We start from the raw sequence: 12982 nt of genomic DNA, 5'->3' as shown, positions 1-12982 counted from the left end.
TATTGTTTCAGGTAGGCGTTATTGCTATCTTTACCTTCACCCCCATTTATTAAGCCATTTTAAGTAACTTCAAGTTCACTGATTTACAGTGAGGGATACAGCCCAACCAGGATGAGACAGGATGCGTTCCAAGTTAGAAGGGGACAGCAAGGCTTCTCAGTGATGTCTCCTGTGGAGCACCTGTGCTCCCTCATACAATTATGGTTTTCTGCCTACACATCTGAATGTTACCTTTGGGATCCTCTGGCTATGGCTGATTTGGTCTCGATTCTCGCAGGGTGCCCGCTTTGTTACCTAGAAAGCTCTCTGTACGCCTCTGTTATGCACGTGTGAGGTTCAGGAGAGCCGACCACTCCCAAAGGCTGGGAACACTTGTTTAAAGGAGGAACCGCCATTCCAGCATCAACTGTCCTTAATCCTACTACAGACACTGGTTTCATTCTGGGGATGGTGAGTTCTAAAAAGTCATGGCCAAGAAGCAGATGACCTAAGTGGCTTCCTCTGAGAGTTTAATCCCAAGAGGGAGCCAGCCGGTCACTTGCTTTTTATCACATTTCTAATAGCTGCTCCATTTCCTCCAGGGCCATTGTAAAATCATTCACTTGACTGTTACATAAGGTCTGCTGTTCTAGGAACTGGGCCCGCTCTTCTTCTTTCATCTTCAACTTTACTTTTAGGGCCTGCATGGAAAGACATTCAAAAAGAAACAAGTAAAATGAACACCCACAAAACTGAGTTACACGAGAGACAAAACCATCCCGGAACACTATGCTTCTCTTCCATTGAGGAAGACCATTAGGTACTGACAGGTGTTGTTTCTACCTTAGATTTGTACATCTGCGTTCGTTTTAGGAATGGTCTCTCTCCTAGACCTACACTGGAGCCAGGAAACCTTCTAGGATTCAGTGCACTGTCCCATGATCCTTCCAAGCAATCCAAAGCAGTTCAGACCCAAGAATCTGGGTTTCCTAGTACAGGTTTCCTTGAGATACCAAGTTTCCAGAGCACAGGTTTCACACAGGCCAACCTCTCACGCTGAGCCACCCAGTGTGTGCACACTGCCTGAAGCCCTGTGGCTGTGAACATTTCTGAGTCTTTAGAACAGAAAATCAGTGGGAAAAAATGATGAAAACAAATGAAGTCTTGAGAATAACGCATCAATGTTGGTTTTTTAATGTTGACAAAGTACTATGATAATGTATGATGTTAATATTAAGGGAATGGAATTCTCTGTATTATCTTGGCAACTCTTCTGCAAGTCTATTATTATTACTAGTGGTTTATTAAAATAAACAAATAGAGGGGCGCCTGGATGGCTCAGCTGGTTGAGCTTCCAACTTCAGCTCAGGTCATAATCTCCCTGTTTTGGGTTTGAGCCCCATGTCGGACTCTGTGCTGACAGCTTGGAGCCTGGAGCCTGTTTCAAGATTCTGTCTCCCTCTCTCTCTGCTCTTTCGCCACACATGCTCTGTCTGTCTCTCTTATAAACAATAAAAATATTTAAAAATAAATAGATTAATAAGAAAGAGTCCTCCACATATCCATCTCTTGTGGTAGGCAATGGTAATCGTGCCTCAGTGTGGCATCTGTCTCTCACCTGTAACTCCTCCATCTGCTTCTTGGCTGTTTCGTTAAAAAGCTTCAGCTCATCTTGCAAAGTTTCTAACAGCAACTAAAAGGAAAGTACAGTGTAGTAACAAATCTTTACTGAAATGTGAAAACTTGCTTTATGTAAACTAATCTCTCTATACAAAATGGAAATCGGTTAGATGATTGCTAGCAAGCCTTCAGTTCACACAGTCATGTGTTGAGTGCCCCACTCGTGCCAAGCTCTCTACCGGGCACCCCGCAGGAACTCAAAGCACAGGAAGGACAGATCACCCCACTTCCACGTGTTCCTTGTTACACAGGCAATGGGGACAAAACACAGTGGCCACCGGAGAGGTGACCACTAGCCTTTGGGACTGGAGGAAGGCTTCCGCCTATGGCTCAAAACACTTAACCTCGAACAACTACCTTCCTACTTTGGGAGAGAACCAAAGAGAAGCCCAATTTAATTAAGGCTGGACCTTTCCATCATAGGGTTCTCAGTAAATGGGTAAGGGGAGGAATTTGGGAAAGTGGAGAACAGAGAAACCAGAAACTTCTCTATATAGGCTCATCCTGTTATGTATCTTAAAGTAGCATATTTTCAACTCAGACTCACTCATATATGTAAGCACAAAGTCACCTTCCACGTAAAATATGCTATTTTGAGTTACATGTGCACTACTCTCTTGCACTATCATAGAAAACAAAGGCCGCTTCCTGGGGTTTGCTGGGCACACGGCAGAGACCTTCTTAGCTGTGCAGAGACCCACAGCCACTCGGCCCCTGCACACTCACACCCGTGTCCTCACCATAGAGTCCTCGTGGTCTGTGGTGGCTTCTTGCCGTGAGGCCAGGGTCTCACTGCCTAAAACTGATACAAATAACAGAGTCAGCCTTGCACAGGGAACAGCACCTTAAACAGACACGAAAAACCCCTCCATGGACAAGTATGGGAATACTCATGAGGGAAAGTTCTCTGAGCATCTGGTCCCTGACTCTCTCCTGAGTTTTCACCTTGGCAGGGTCACCTACACCTACCCTCAGAGCTGTATTTTACCTCCCTCTGCTCTAGCTTTGGAGATGGTCAAAAGGTCACGCACTCTGCCTTCTCCTCAGCTCAGCAGAAAATCTGTCTGAAGGAAATGTAAAGGTTGGATTTTTGTTTCGTTTACAATAAAAAAAACTTTAAAAAATTTTTTTAAATTTATTATTTTTGAGAGAGAGAGAGAGAGAGAGAGAGAGAGACAGCATGAGCAGGGGAGGGTCAGAGAGAGAGAGGGAGATACAGAATGTGAAGCAGGCTCCAGGCTCTGAGCTAGCTGTCAGCACAGAGCCCGACATGGGGCTCGAACCCACTAACCGTGAGATCATGACCTGAGCCGAAGCCGGATGCTTAACCGACTGAGCCACCCAGGCGCCCCTAAAAAAACTATTTTTAAAAGCTTTTCAGGTTTTAAAAATTATTATTTTCAGTAAAAGTAGTACATATACATTGTAAGTTAAAATTATACAATTATATCAGCACCATTCAAAGCCGAATTCAAAGAAGCCTGGACCCCTTCACGGGGCATCCTTAGGCTCCTCAACTCAGTCTGAGGCTCTTGTACAGTCTTTGGGCAATTCCTTTCTCTACTCTCCTCTTTGCTATAGACTCTGCTTTCTAGGTACAGGGTCAGACTAGAAATCACATTTAAGGGGCGGCTGGGCGGTTCAGTGGGTTGAGTGTCCAACTTCGGCTTGGGTCATGATCTTACAGTTCATGAGTTCAAGCTCTGCGTAGGGCTCTGTGCTGATGACTCAGAGCCTGGAGCCTGCTTTGGATTCCGTCCCCCCCTCTCTCTGCCCCTCCCCTCTCACCTGCTCACTCTCTCTCCCCCCCTCAAAAATAAACATAAACACAAAAAAATCACATTTATCCATTTGATTCTGCTGATCAGCCAGGTTTAGGAACCCTTGACATAGTATCACTTCTGTCTTTTCCCACCTGGAAAATTTACCATTTGCTCTCTGCCTTGAAAGAAACGAAATACTTCTGGACTCTTTGCAAGGTCATACTTGTTGGCATCAAATGAATGTGTTCAGATAAGATAATCCTCCCTCCACAACCATCTGAAATTCTGTTGGTTAAAGTCAACATCACAAGGGAACAAAGGAAAGCTCCCCCAGGAGCACATGGCTGGCTCAGTCGGTAGAGGATGTGACTCTTGATCTCTGGGTTATGAGTTCGAGTCGCACATTGGGTGTAGAAATTACTTAAAAATAAGAAAAAAAATCTTTAAAAGAAGAAAGAAAAGCTCTTCCAAATCTTTAGGGTTTTGCTAAGCAAGCCCTGCCCTGAATGGGCCAGCTGATGCCATGCACCCGGTCCACAATCAGCCCAGGAAGCGGCAGGTACATGGACTCCTCAGAAGGCAGCTGTGTACCATCTCTTACCTGGGTTGAGGCCCTTGCTCTCCAAAATTGATAAACAGTTATCCTGAAACTTCTCCAGCAGCTCCACCTTTTGGGTCAGGTCCTTCAGCTCTCCCTGTTGGGGTGCCATGCAGACAGATGAGGCCCGTTCTACTCTGCGGGGGTCGTCTTGGCTGCCCTTACTCTTGGCCAGCCACAGCACAAGCCTGATGTCTTCCCTTTCTGCCCTTGGGCACCTGGGCACTGCAAGACTGCTCCCACCCCAGGAGCCACCCCTCGGGATTCCATGCATTCCCCAGTGCTGTGACGACGCGGTCTGGGGGTTTCTTACCTGAGTTTCAGTCAACTTCTGGTGCAGCTGCCTGTTGACGGCCTCTAAGAGCTGGTTCTTATCCTTGAGCTCTTCCTCGGATTTCTGCTTGCTCACTGGCTTGTAGCTGTAATGACAATTATGCTTATATGAAGAGCTGGCAGTGTTAAGAAAATGGACTAAAGAGTCACACAAACAGGAGTTTGAATCTTAGCTTCATTATATAGTGGTTTAGGACCTTCGCTAAGTGACATATCCTTTCTGAGGCTTGGTTTCCTCATTTCTAGAATTCGGGTAATGCCCACATCTCATAACAATGTTGTGAAACATGAGAGAGAATACATGTATTAATTCTTAGCACAGCTACTGGTAGGTAATAAATACTTAATAAATATTAGACATTATCATCAATAATATTAACTTTCTTTTCAATACTCTCAGAATTGTTCTTGAATAGTATTCTATCTTCATAACTTTTTAAAAAGATTTTATTATTTACTTATTTTTGTTTTTTGGGGGTTTTTTGTCTATTTATTTTGAGGGAGAGAGATTGTGCACGCGAGCACATGGGGGAGGGGCAGAGAGAGGGAGAGAGAGAATCCTAAGCAGGCTCCACACCATCAGCATTGAGCACCCAATATTAGACTTGATCTCACGAACCTTGAGATCGACCTGAGCCAAAATCAAGAGTTAGACGCCCAACCAAGTGAGCCACCCAGGCACCCCTGTATTTTTGAGAGAGAGAGATCGCGAGGGAGAGAGAGAATGAGTGGGGGAGAAGGGCAAAGGGTGAGAGAGAGAATCCTATGCAGGCTCCATGGTCAGCACAGAGTCCAGTGTGGGGCTTGATCCCACAACCCTGGGATCACAACTTGAGCCAAAGTCAAGAGTCAGATGCTAAACCGACTGAGCCACTCACACACCCTAAAGATTTTATTTTTAAGTTATCTCTACACACAATGTGGAGCTCGAACTCACAACCCTGAGATCAAGAGTCTCATTGTTCTACCAACTAAGCTAGCCAGGTGCCCCAATCTTCAGAACTTTTAAGACAGGCCCAAATAATAGATTTGGAATTAGAAACTATTTCTAGAAACTTTCCAGCTTGCACTATTTCTGTCTTCAGGACTGCAAAACATCCAAGCTAGCCTCCAACAGAGAGACAGACCCTGCCCAGGATTTTACCACCACCACCACCACCCCCTCATCTTGAAGTCACTAACCACATGCAGTGCCTCCTATCCTGAAGGCTCACATTTCTATCGATGGGCTGCAGCTGGGTTTGATTTCCAATCAGCAGTGGTCCCGGCATGGAGCCCAGAGAGCTCCTCTAGTTCTCAAGACGGTTGCTGATCCTTGCCCTGACACGGGTTCTCAAACCTGGCTGTGCTCCATCCCTGAAAATGCCACCCAGCTTTCTGGGATGGCACGCAGACTGTAACACATTGCAAGAAGCCATGAGCGATTCTGAAGTGCAGGACTGGGATCCAGTACCCTAAAATAGTGGCCAGCTTTCATTTGCCCTCATGCTTACCTCTTTCTCACGTTCCTCCTGATGGCAGTGTCTGCAGCTTTTACCTGCCTTAGAGAAGCAAAAACAAAGAAACCGAGATGTTAACTAGTCTCACTGCAGTGATCATTTTGTAATATATACAAATATCTAATCATTATATTGAACACCTGAAACTAATATAATGTGTATTCATAACATACCTCAATTAAAATAGAAAATAGAAAACAGAAATCAGAGACTTGTGGCATTGTTATGTGTGTTGTGAACAAGGCAGAACAAAGAGCTTGGTTTCCTGAAGAAAGAACCAGACTGTGTATAGTGTGAAGAGCAGGTGCTTGAGAAGCTCTGAGGGCCCGTGCACTCTTGTCTCAGCCCAGACTATTCACAGGGACGGCCCCCTCTCCTGACCGCCGCAACCACCCAACAGACCTGCTGCTGCTCAAAATGGTGTGATTCTCTCATGCCAACCTCGCTTCTGTGGGAACTGAGAAGAGGGAGACACACATCTGCCTGGTTGGACTGTGCTCAGACCAGCAACCCAGGCTAACAAAGCAGGTCCACCCACCCCGACCACCACTGAGGGCTGGTGTCTGGCCACAGGACTGCTGTTTGCACACTCAGAGCAAGTGGTGAGAAAGGAAAGAGTACCTCTTATCCTAACCCTTGTAGGGCCTCTTCAGAACTGATCAACTGTTCCGGGCCACTGACTCCAGCTGCCCTGTGTTCTTAAAAACCCTACTTTCTAAATGTGGATACTGAGCAATTTCTAGCAAGCTGTTCTCACTGGATACCAACGCTCTGACTCTCACCCGTTCTCTCGTCTTGGTTTGGTGATTTTTGTAACATCATTCTCTGAACCTCCTGAATGAAGCCTGGAAACATCCACTTCTTTGGACTTCACTGGTAATAGGCTCTTTGAAGGGGCTCGAGTCTGTGTGTCTGCAAAGGAGAGCGAGTGGGTGAAGATACAAACACCATGACCCAGTAGCTGCAACTCTACAACAAACAGTTCCGTTCCAGGTTGTCAGACAGGTAGATTTTCATTCTGGCCAATCTCAACGTGTGGAGATCAACTCAGAAGAATAAGACCTCGAGACTAATTGGGGATGGAAACCAAACCTTCTTTGAATGTGACAGTGCAGTGTTTGAGGACAGAAAAAAGCTTGATGACGCAGCAAACCGAATGGCCAGAGGATACAGATGTGAAAGTGGAGGCTAATACAAGCAAAGAGCCAAGTGCGAGTCAGTGTGGCCATCAGCAGGCAAAACACAGCTGAACCCTTCATCAATCTCCAGTGGAATCAAACCACCTTGTTAAGCTCCTACACATCTGGTATACTCTCCCAAGCTGCTAGAAGGTTCTCTTTGAACTGCTGCAGACTTGTTTTGACCAATCTAAATACTCTGAGAGATGGCTTTGTGTCCCTATCACCTAGAGAGTAGCCAGCATATTAACAGAGATTTGGTACCCACTGAATAAATGGAACACTTCACAGCTTCACGGGCTATTTCACACACCATTAAAAAAATTTTTTTTTAATTTTATTTTAGAGAGACAGAGAGAGACAGCATGTGGAGGGGAGGGTCAGAGAGAGAGGGAGACCCAGAATCCAAAGCAGACTCCAGGCTCTGAGCTGTCAGCACAGAGCCCAACACGGGGCCCAAACCCACGAACCATGAGATCATGACCTGAGCTGAAGCCAGATGCTTAACCGACTGAGCCACCCAGGCACCGCTCACACACCATTTCTGAATGATCTCCCCTAGTCTTCTTCCCCCTGACTGCTTTAAAAAAATTTTTTTTTAATGTTTATTCTTGAGAGAGAGAGAGAGAGAAAGAGAGAGAGAGCGCGCGCACGCGAGAGCGCACAAGTGGAGAAGGGGCAGAGAGAGAGACAAACACAGAATCCAAAGCAGGCGCTAGGCTCTGAGCCTGATGTGGGGCTCGAACTCATGAATCCGCAAGATCATGACTTGAGCCCAAAGTCAGACGCTTAACCCACTGAGCCACTCAGGCGCCCCTTCTTTCCCCTTTTCATGCTGATTGGCTTTACTGTTAGCCTTTTTAATTTTTAAATTTAGAGGTTCCCTAGCTGACATTCTGTTCTGATCTTGGGAGAGTACTGCCACTGCCGGCGAAGTGGCCCTGCTGTGACGTGCTTCTGCCCCCGAGAGAAGCATTTCCCCCTCATCCCCATGCCTGCCTTCCACCACAATCTTTCTTCCATTCATAGTCCATGGCAAGTTCAAGTAACATGTTCTGGAGTTACACACTGCCTTTCCACGCCTCTCCCCCATGGATTTTCTAGTTTAAACCAACCTTCACTTTGTTCATTGTAAAATGGCTACGTTAGCTTGACCTAAATTAAGGGCCATAACAAATCGATTTCAAGAAATGAGGTACAAAGCACTGAATCACAGGGATTAGGAAACTGTGTATCTGTATTTGACATAGATTTTGTTGTGATGAATTTAGGTGCACAACAGTTTGGAATAAATATGATTTCTCAGACTAACAAATGATTTCATTTATAGGTATACTCACTCGGCACTTACATCCTATTTTCCATTCTTTTACCCACAAAGCAATGGTTAAAATGGTTCTTTTGGAAGTCTCCGTCTGAAGTAAGCATGTTTTTATTTATTTTTATTAAAATTTTTTTTAACATTTATTTATTTTTTGAGGGACAGAGAGTGAACAGGGGAGGGATAGAGAAAGAGGAAGACACAGAATCCAAAGCAGGCTCCAGGCTCTGAGCTGTCAGCACAGAGCCGGATGAGGGGCTCAAATCCACAAACTGCGAGATCATGACCTGAGCTGAAGTCAGACGCTTAATTGACTGAGCCACCCAGGAGCCCCTTATTTATATTTACTTATAAAGTAGGCTCCATGCCCAATGCAGGGCTTGAACTCAGAACTGAGCTCAGGAGTCATTAGGGGCACGTGGGTGGCTGTCGGATAAACATCCGACCAGCTCAGGTCATGACCTCACATTTTGTGAGTTCAAGCCCTGCATCAGGCTCTGTGTTGACAGTGTGGAGCCCAGAGCCTGCTTTGGATTCTGTGTCTCCCTCTCTCTGCCGCTCCCGTTTGCACTCCGTCTCTCTCAAAAATAAATAACAATAAAAAAAAAAGAATCACATGCTTTACCATGTGAGCCAGCCAGATGCCCCAGGTCTTTGAAGTAAAAGGTAACCTGGGGGAACATACTTATGTCCTCTTACAAGTATTAAGTTATGCACAGTAACAAATCTATCCCATGAGAAAAGGTGTTAATAATAAATTGATCAAACTCAACACTCTTTGTTGACTGGAATCAGTTCCAGTAATCTGTACTTGCTAGAACCTAAGGGTTGCATGGTAGGAACAATTTAGTGGGACTTAACAAAGACCGTCTTCTTGAAATGAGAGGTGCTAAGGAGGGGAACTGGATGGCCGGCGTCAAGGAAGGGAGACTCGTTCTTCACCGCATACTGCTTTCCGACTTTGGATTTTTGACATGTATATGTTACCTAGTTGAAAAACTAAAACTTAAAAACAAAATCAAAACAAAAAACCCAGGAGATAGCCTTAAAAGGTTAAACTGTTTAGGTCACATATGATCATAAAGCTGGGACAGGGATAGAAGGCTAAAATGAAAACTTCTAAACTGTCTGGGGAGAAGCAGTCACTCTCCACCCAAGGACAGTCAGCGCTCTCCAAGGGAAAGGCAGGGTAAGGAGGCGAGGCTCCAGCTCCCCTGGAGACTCCTAGGTCCTGCTGAAGCCAGACTGCCTTTAGGTGTTCTGAGGCCACATGAGACAAACAAACAAAAAAAAAACCCTTTAAGCCTTTGGAGACAAGCCTGTTTACTTCACATATCAATCCTATTACTGCCCATCCACCACCAGCACAGAGTCTCCTGGAAAGGAGTCTTAATAAAGCTGTTTCAAAATCTCAACAGGTTCTCAACAGGTTCTCAAACAACAGGTTCTGAGATATGAAGCTTATGTTACGCTATGCTCTCCGGACAAGGCAGCTGGACAACTGCAGAATGTAGGCGATGACTTTCAGCCACAAGCCCAGTAACACAAAGCAAGATGTCAAAGCAATCAAGAACTGTTTCTAATCCTATCTCTTCTCTCAAGGTTGTGGAAAACTCTAGGTAGGCCTGGCCCCTCTCTCATTTCACCCAACAAACATTGAGAACATACTAAATAAGAGACCCTGTGCGGATACAAATGTGAACTAGTGAACCCCAGGGCCTCCCTCTAAGAATCAGGTTTCTCAAAAGACTCTCCTCTCTTCCCCCTGGTAACAAATCGGTCCGCCAGATAGCCCAAGTCTGTAAACAAAACGAGAAACTGCTTAACAGGGGATTCCTAGCTTGAGGAAATAATACTGTGGAACAATCAGCAATTTAGACAGCCTGGTTCTGGAAGAGTTAGCAGGTTGTCAGAGCCAATGGAATGCCCTCCCCCTTTCTCGGACACCCACCTAAGCCCTCATATTCCTAGGCTAGACCACTTCCGCGGGTCCGCAGGGCCGCGTGGATACCCACCTGTCGGCAGGACGCCGCTCTGAACACCGGGGGGCTGCAGGGTGTACACTGTCTTAACCACGCTGGTCATCGTAATGAGGCGGCAAGGCTGGGCCCTGGAAGGTGCGAAGCGAATGTTAGCCTGTGGTGGGCCAGGGGGCCCAAGCAGGTGGAGGGCACCGGGAGAACGCGACCTGGCCTGTCCGGGCCCGGGGAAGAAGTAGGGAGAAGGAAAATTCTCCATTCCCAGTCCATCCCGCCTGCCCCCGACATCCAGCCCCGTCTGTCGCCCCGGGAGAGCCAAACCCAGGCGCCCGCAGCTTCTGTTCGCAGCCCTTGTCGCTCGGATTCAAAAGCTGCTCCGCAGTAACTGCCGCACCAGCAACCGGGTCTGCCGCCGGGCTTTCAAATGGAAACTTCCGGTGGCCGGGCGGGAGGGGTTGCGGGGTGATCCCTGTAGGCGGCCATGTTGTACGGCTGTAGGTGCTCCGGGCCACGCCTCCGGGGGCTGCCATGCTGTACGGCAGGTCAGAACAGAGACCAGAGCCGGGTCTTCTAGGCTTCGGGTGTCAGAGACCCCAGGTCTGGGCGGGGGAGGGGAGTGGTGCGCTTTGTGGACCTGAAAGGAGCTATGAGCTGCTGGCGTCATATTCCTGACTTGAAGCGAAAATACGGTCGTATTTAGAGTCCATGTCACAATTCTTCTCTTTATTTGGTCTGTGATTGTTAGGGAGATTACCTGTTGCCTGATTGGCGACAGGGCAGAGTATTTGGATAGGTAGAGTGGCGAGTGGTAGGTGAGGTTTAAAGAGGGTCCAGGCATTTACCTTCCGGCCTAACTTTAATAACACATGGAGATTTTTTTCTTTTTTTAAAAATGTAAGCTCTTATCCAGATTTTAAGAAGAGGTTCAGAGCTACTCCTAGAGAACAGAGAGGGTACTCAAGCTCTCAAAGCACTCATTCATGTCACTCGATAAATATTTATTGAGCACCTGCTATGTGCCAGACCCTCTTCGAAGAGGATGGATGAGGGTGCGGCAACAAATACCCAGACTGACTTTGGCTTGCCCCCCCTAGAGTTTACAATATAGAAAATGGTAAACAAATAATCACACAAACACTAGTTACACCTCAATTAAGTGGGGGGGGGGAGACCAAATAAATACATATTTATCAACTGTAGTAAAACTATGAAGGAAAAGCACAATGTGCTATTGATGTGGGAAACAAAGGCAAATGAAAAGTTAAATTTCCTTACTGCCGACAGCCCATTGACAAGTCCTTGAAATAGGCAGAGTGACATTCATTCCTCTCGGAACTCAGCTGTCTGGATGATGGCTTTTTGCTAAGGGTTAAAGGCAATCTTAGCTTAACATTACCCAACCTCCAGGATCCTGTTTGTCTACTCTAGCACATAAAACTTCCTTTGAAAATTTCTTTTATCTCTACCTTCCAAATGTATATTAGCAATCATCCTCCAAACATATGGCCCACTGATATCCATCTGAAGAGTTTCATGACTGAGATTTCACAAAACAGTAATAAATTACCTTTTCCTAGCCTCAGAATCCTGGAAACCTCCAAGGTTTTCAAAATACCTTGGAAGCTTGTGCTATCCGTAACCCCCTCCCAATTTGAAAGTCTATAATTAGCCAGTTATACTGTTTACAACCTCAGTGCAGCTCTTTCTGCCCACAAGTCCTGTCCCTGTGCTGTAATAAAACCACCTTTCTGCACTGAAAATGTCTCAAGAGTTCTTTCTTGGTTGTTGGCTCCAAACCCCAACATTTCTACAACATTTGGCATCCTAACTTGGGGTTGAGCCTTCTCATTTGGACTCTGAGCTTCGGTGAAAACTTGGTATTTTCTCATCTCTTCCTTTACTTTCACTTCAGAGGCTTTTCAAGGTGTATGGTCTTATTGGAATAGTTTCACGTTAATTGCTCAGGCTGCAATCCTCTAGCTCATGGATACTCTACTGCAGGAGAAAGCCTGCCTTTCAGCTGGAAGTTAGTACCATGGCTGGAATGGTAATAAGACCCAGAAACTTGATGCCCTCTTTATTCCTGTCCTTAAACAAAGTTGTCTGTCCTGGGCACAGGAACAGCCACCTAAGTGACTACCACAGCTGCCAATCTTAAGACTCCTGTGTGAGGTTTCCTCCTCATTGGTCTAATGTGATCCCCTCTCCTCCCTCAAGACCTCCACTTGGAGCCAGCCAAAACCAGGACTTGATTGAATTAAAACCCAACTGGGCACTGTTTCCTAGAGAAGTTGGCTGTAAAGACTACGTGTATTGGAATGTTGCTTAGACCATGATGGATTTCTATCTTTACTGTTTTCTGTCCATGTCCTCTACTAACTACTTTAACTATAGTTTTCTAGTGTTTTCCATGGGTTAAAAACAGCACAACCTTCATGGCAAGGCAATAGCACAGGCACAGTATGGAAGGCTTGGCCACAGTATGGCATGGTATTTCAGTCCATTCACCAGCCACCCATCTGTAGCCTAGGATGCAATGGGGAAGTGGGGAGATAGTATTATCCCTCCTACGGGGGCCATTAAGGCAGGATGGTGATCAATAGTGATTTTTGTTCAAGGATGCCTCCTGTCTCTTTTGACACATGGAACCTC

General features: G+C 46.0%; 1 protein-coding gene across 1 annotated transcript; it reads right to left on the bottom strand.

Moving 5' to 3' along the window:
* On the bottom strand, positions 1 to 10958 carry KNSTRN (kinetochore localized astrin (SPAG5) binding protein). Its single transcript, XM_029951411.1, has 9 exons — positions 10652 to 10958; positions 10367 to 10461; positions 6635 to 6764; positions 5847 to 5894; positions 4334 to 4439; positions 4024 to 4117; positions 2400 to 2461; positions 1598 to 1672; positions 1 to 680 (listed from the first exon to the last, which is right to left on the bottom strand). Exons 1-9 carry the CDS (start codon positions 10858 to 10860, stop codon positions 549 to 551), a joined length of 951 nt encoding a protein of 316 aa, XP_029807271.1. The 5' UTR covers positions 10861 to 10958; the 3' UTR covers positions 1 to 548.
* Positions 10959 to 12982: the final 2024 nt, after the last annotated feature.

This window comes from Suricata suricatta, chromosome 9 (genome assembly GCF_006229205.1).
Source record: "Suricata suricatta isolate VVHF042 chromosome 9, meerkat_22Aug2017_6uvM2_HiC, whole genome shotgun sequence".
In the NCBI taxonomy this organism is placed as follows: Eukaryota; Metazoa; Chordata; class Mammalia; order Carnivora; family Herpestidae; genus Suricata; species Suricata suricatta.
Note: the sequence above shows the minus strand (reverse complement) of the source record. Positions and strands in the feature narration are given on the sequence as shown.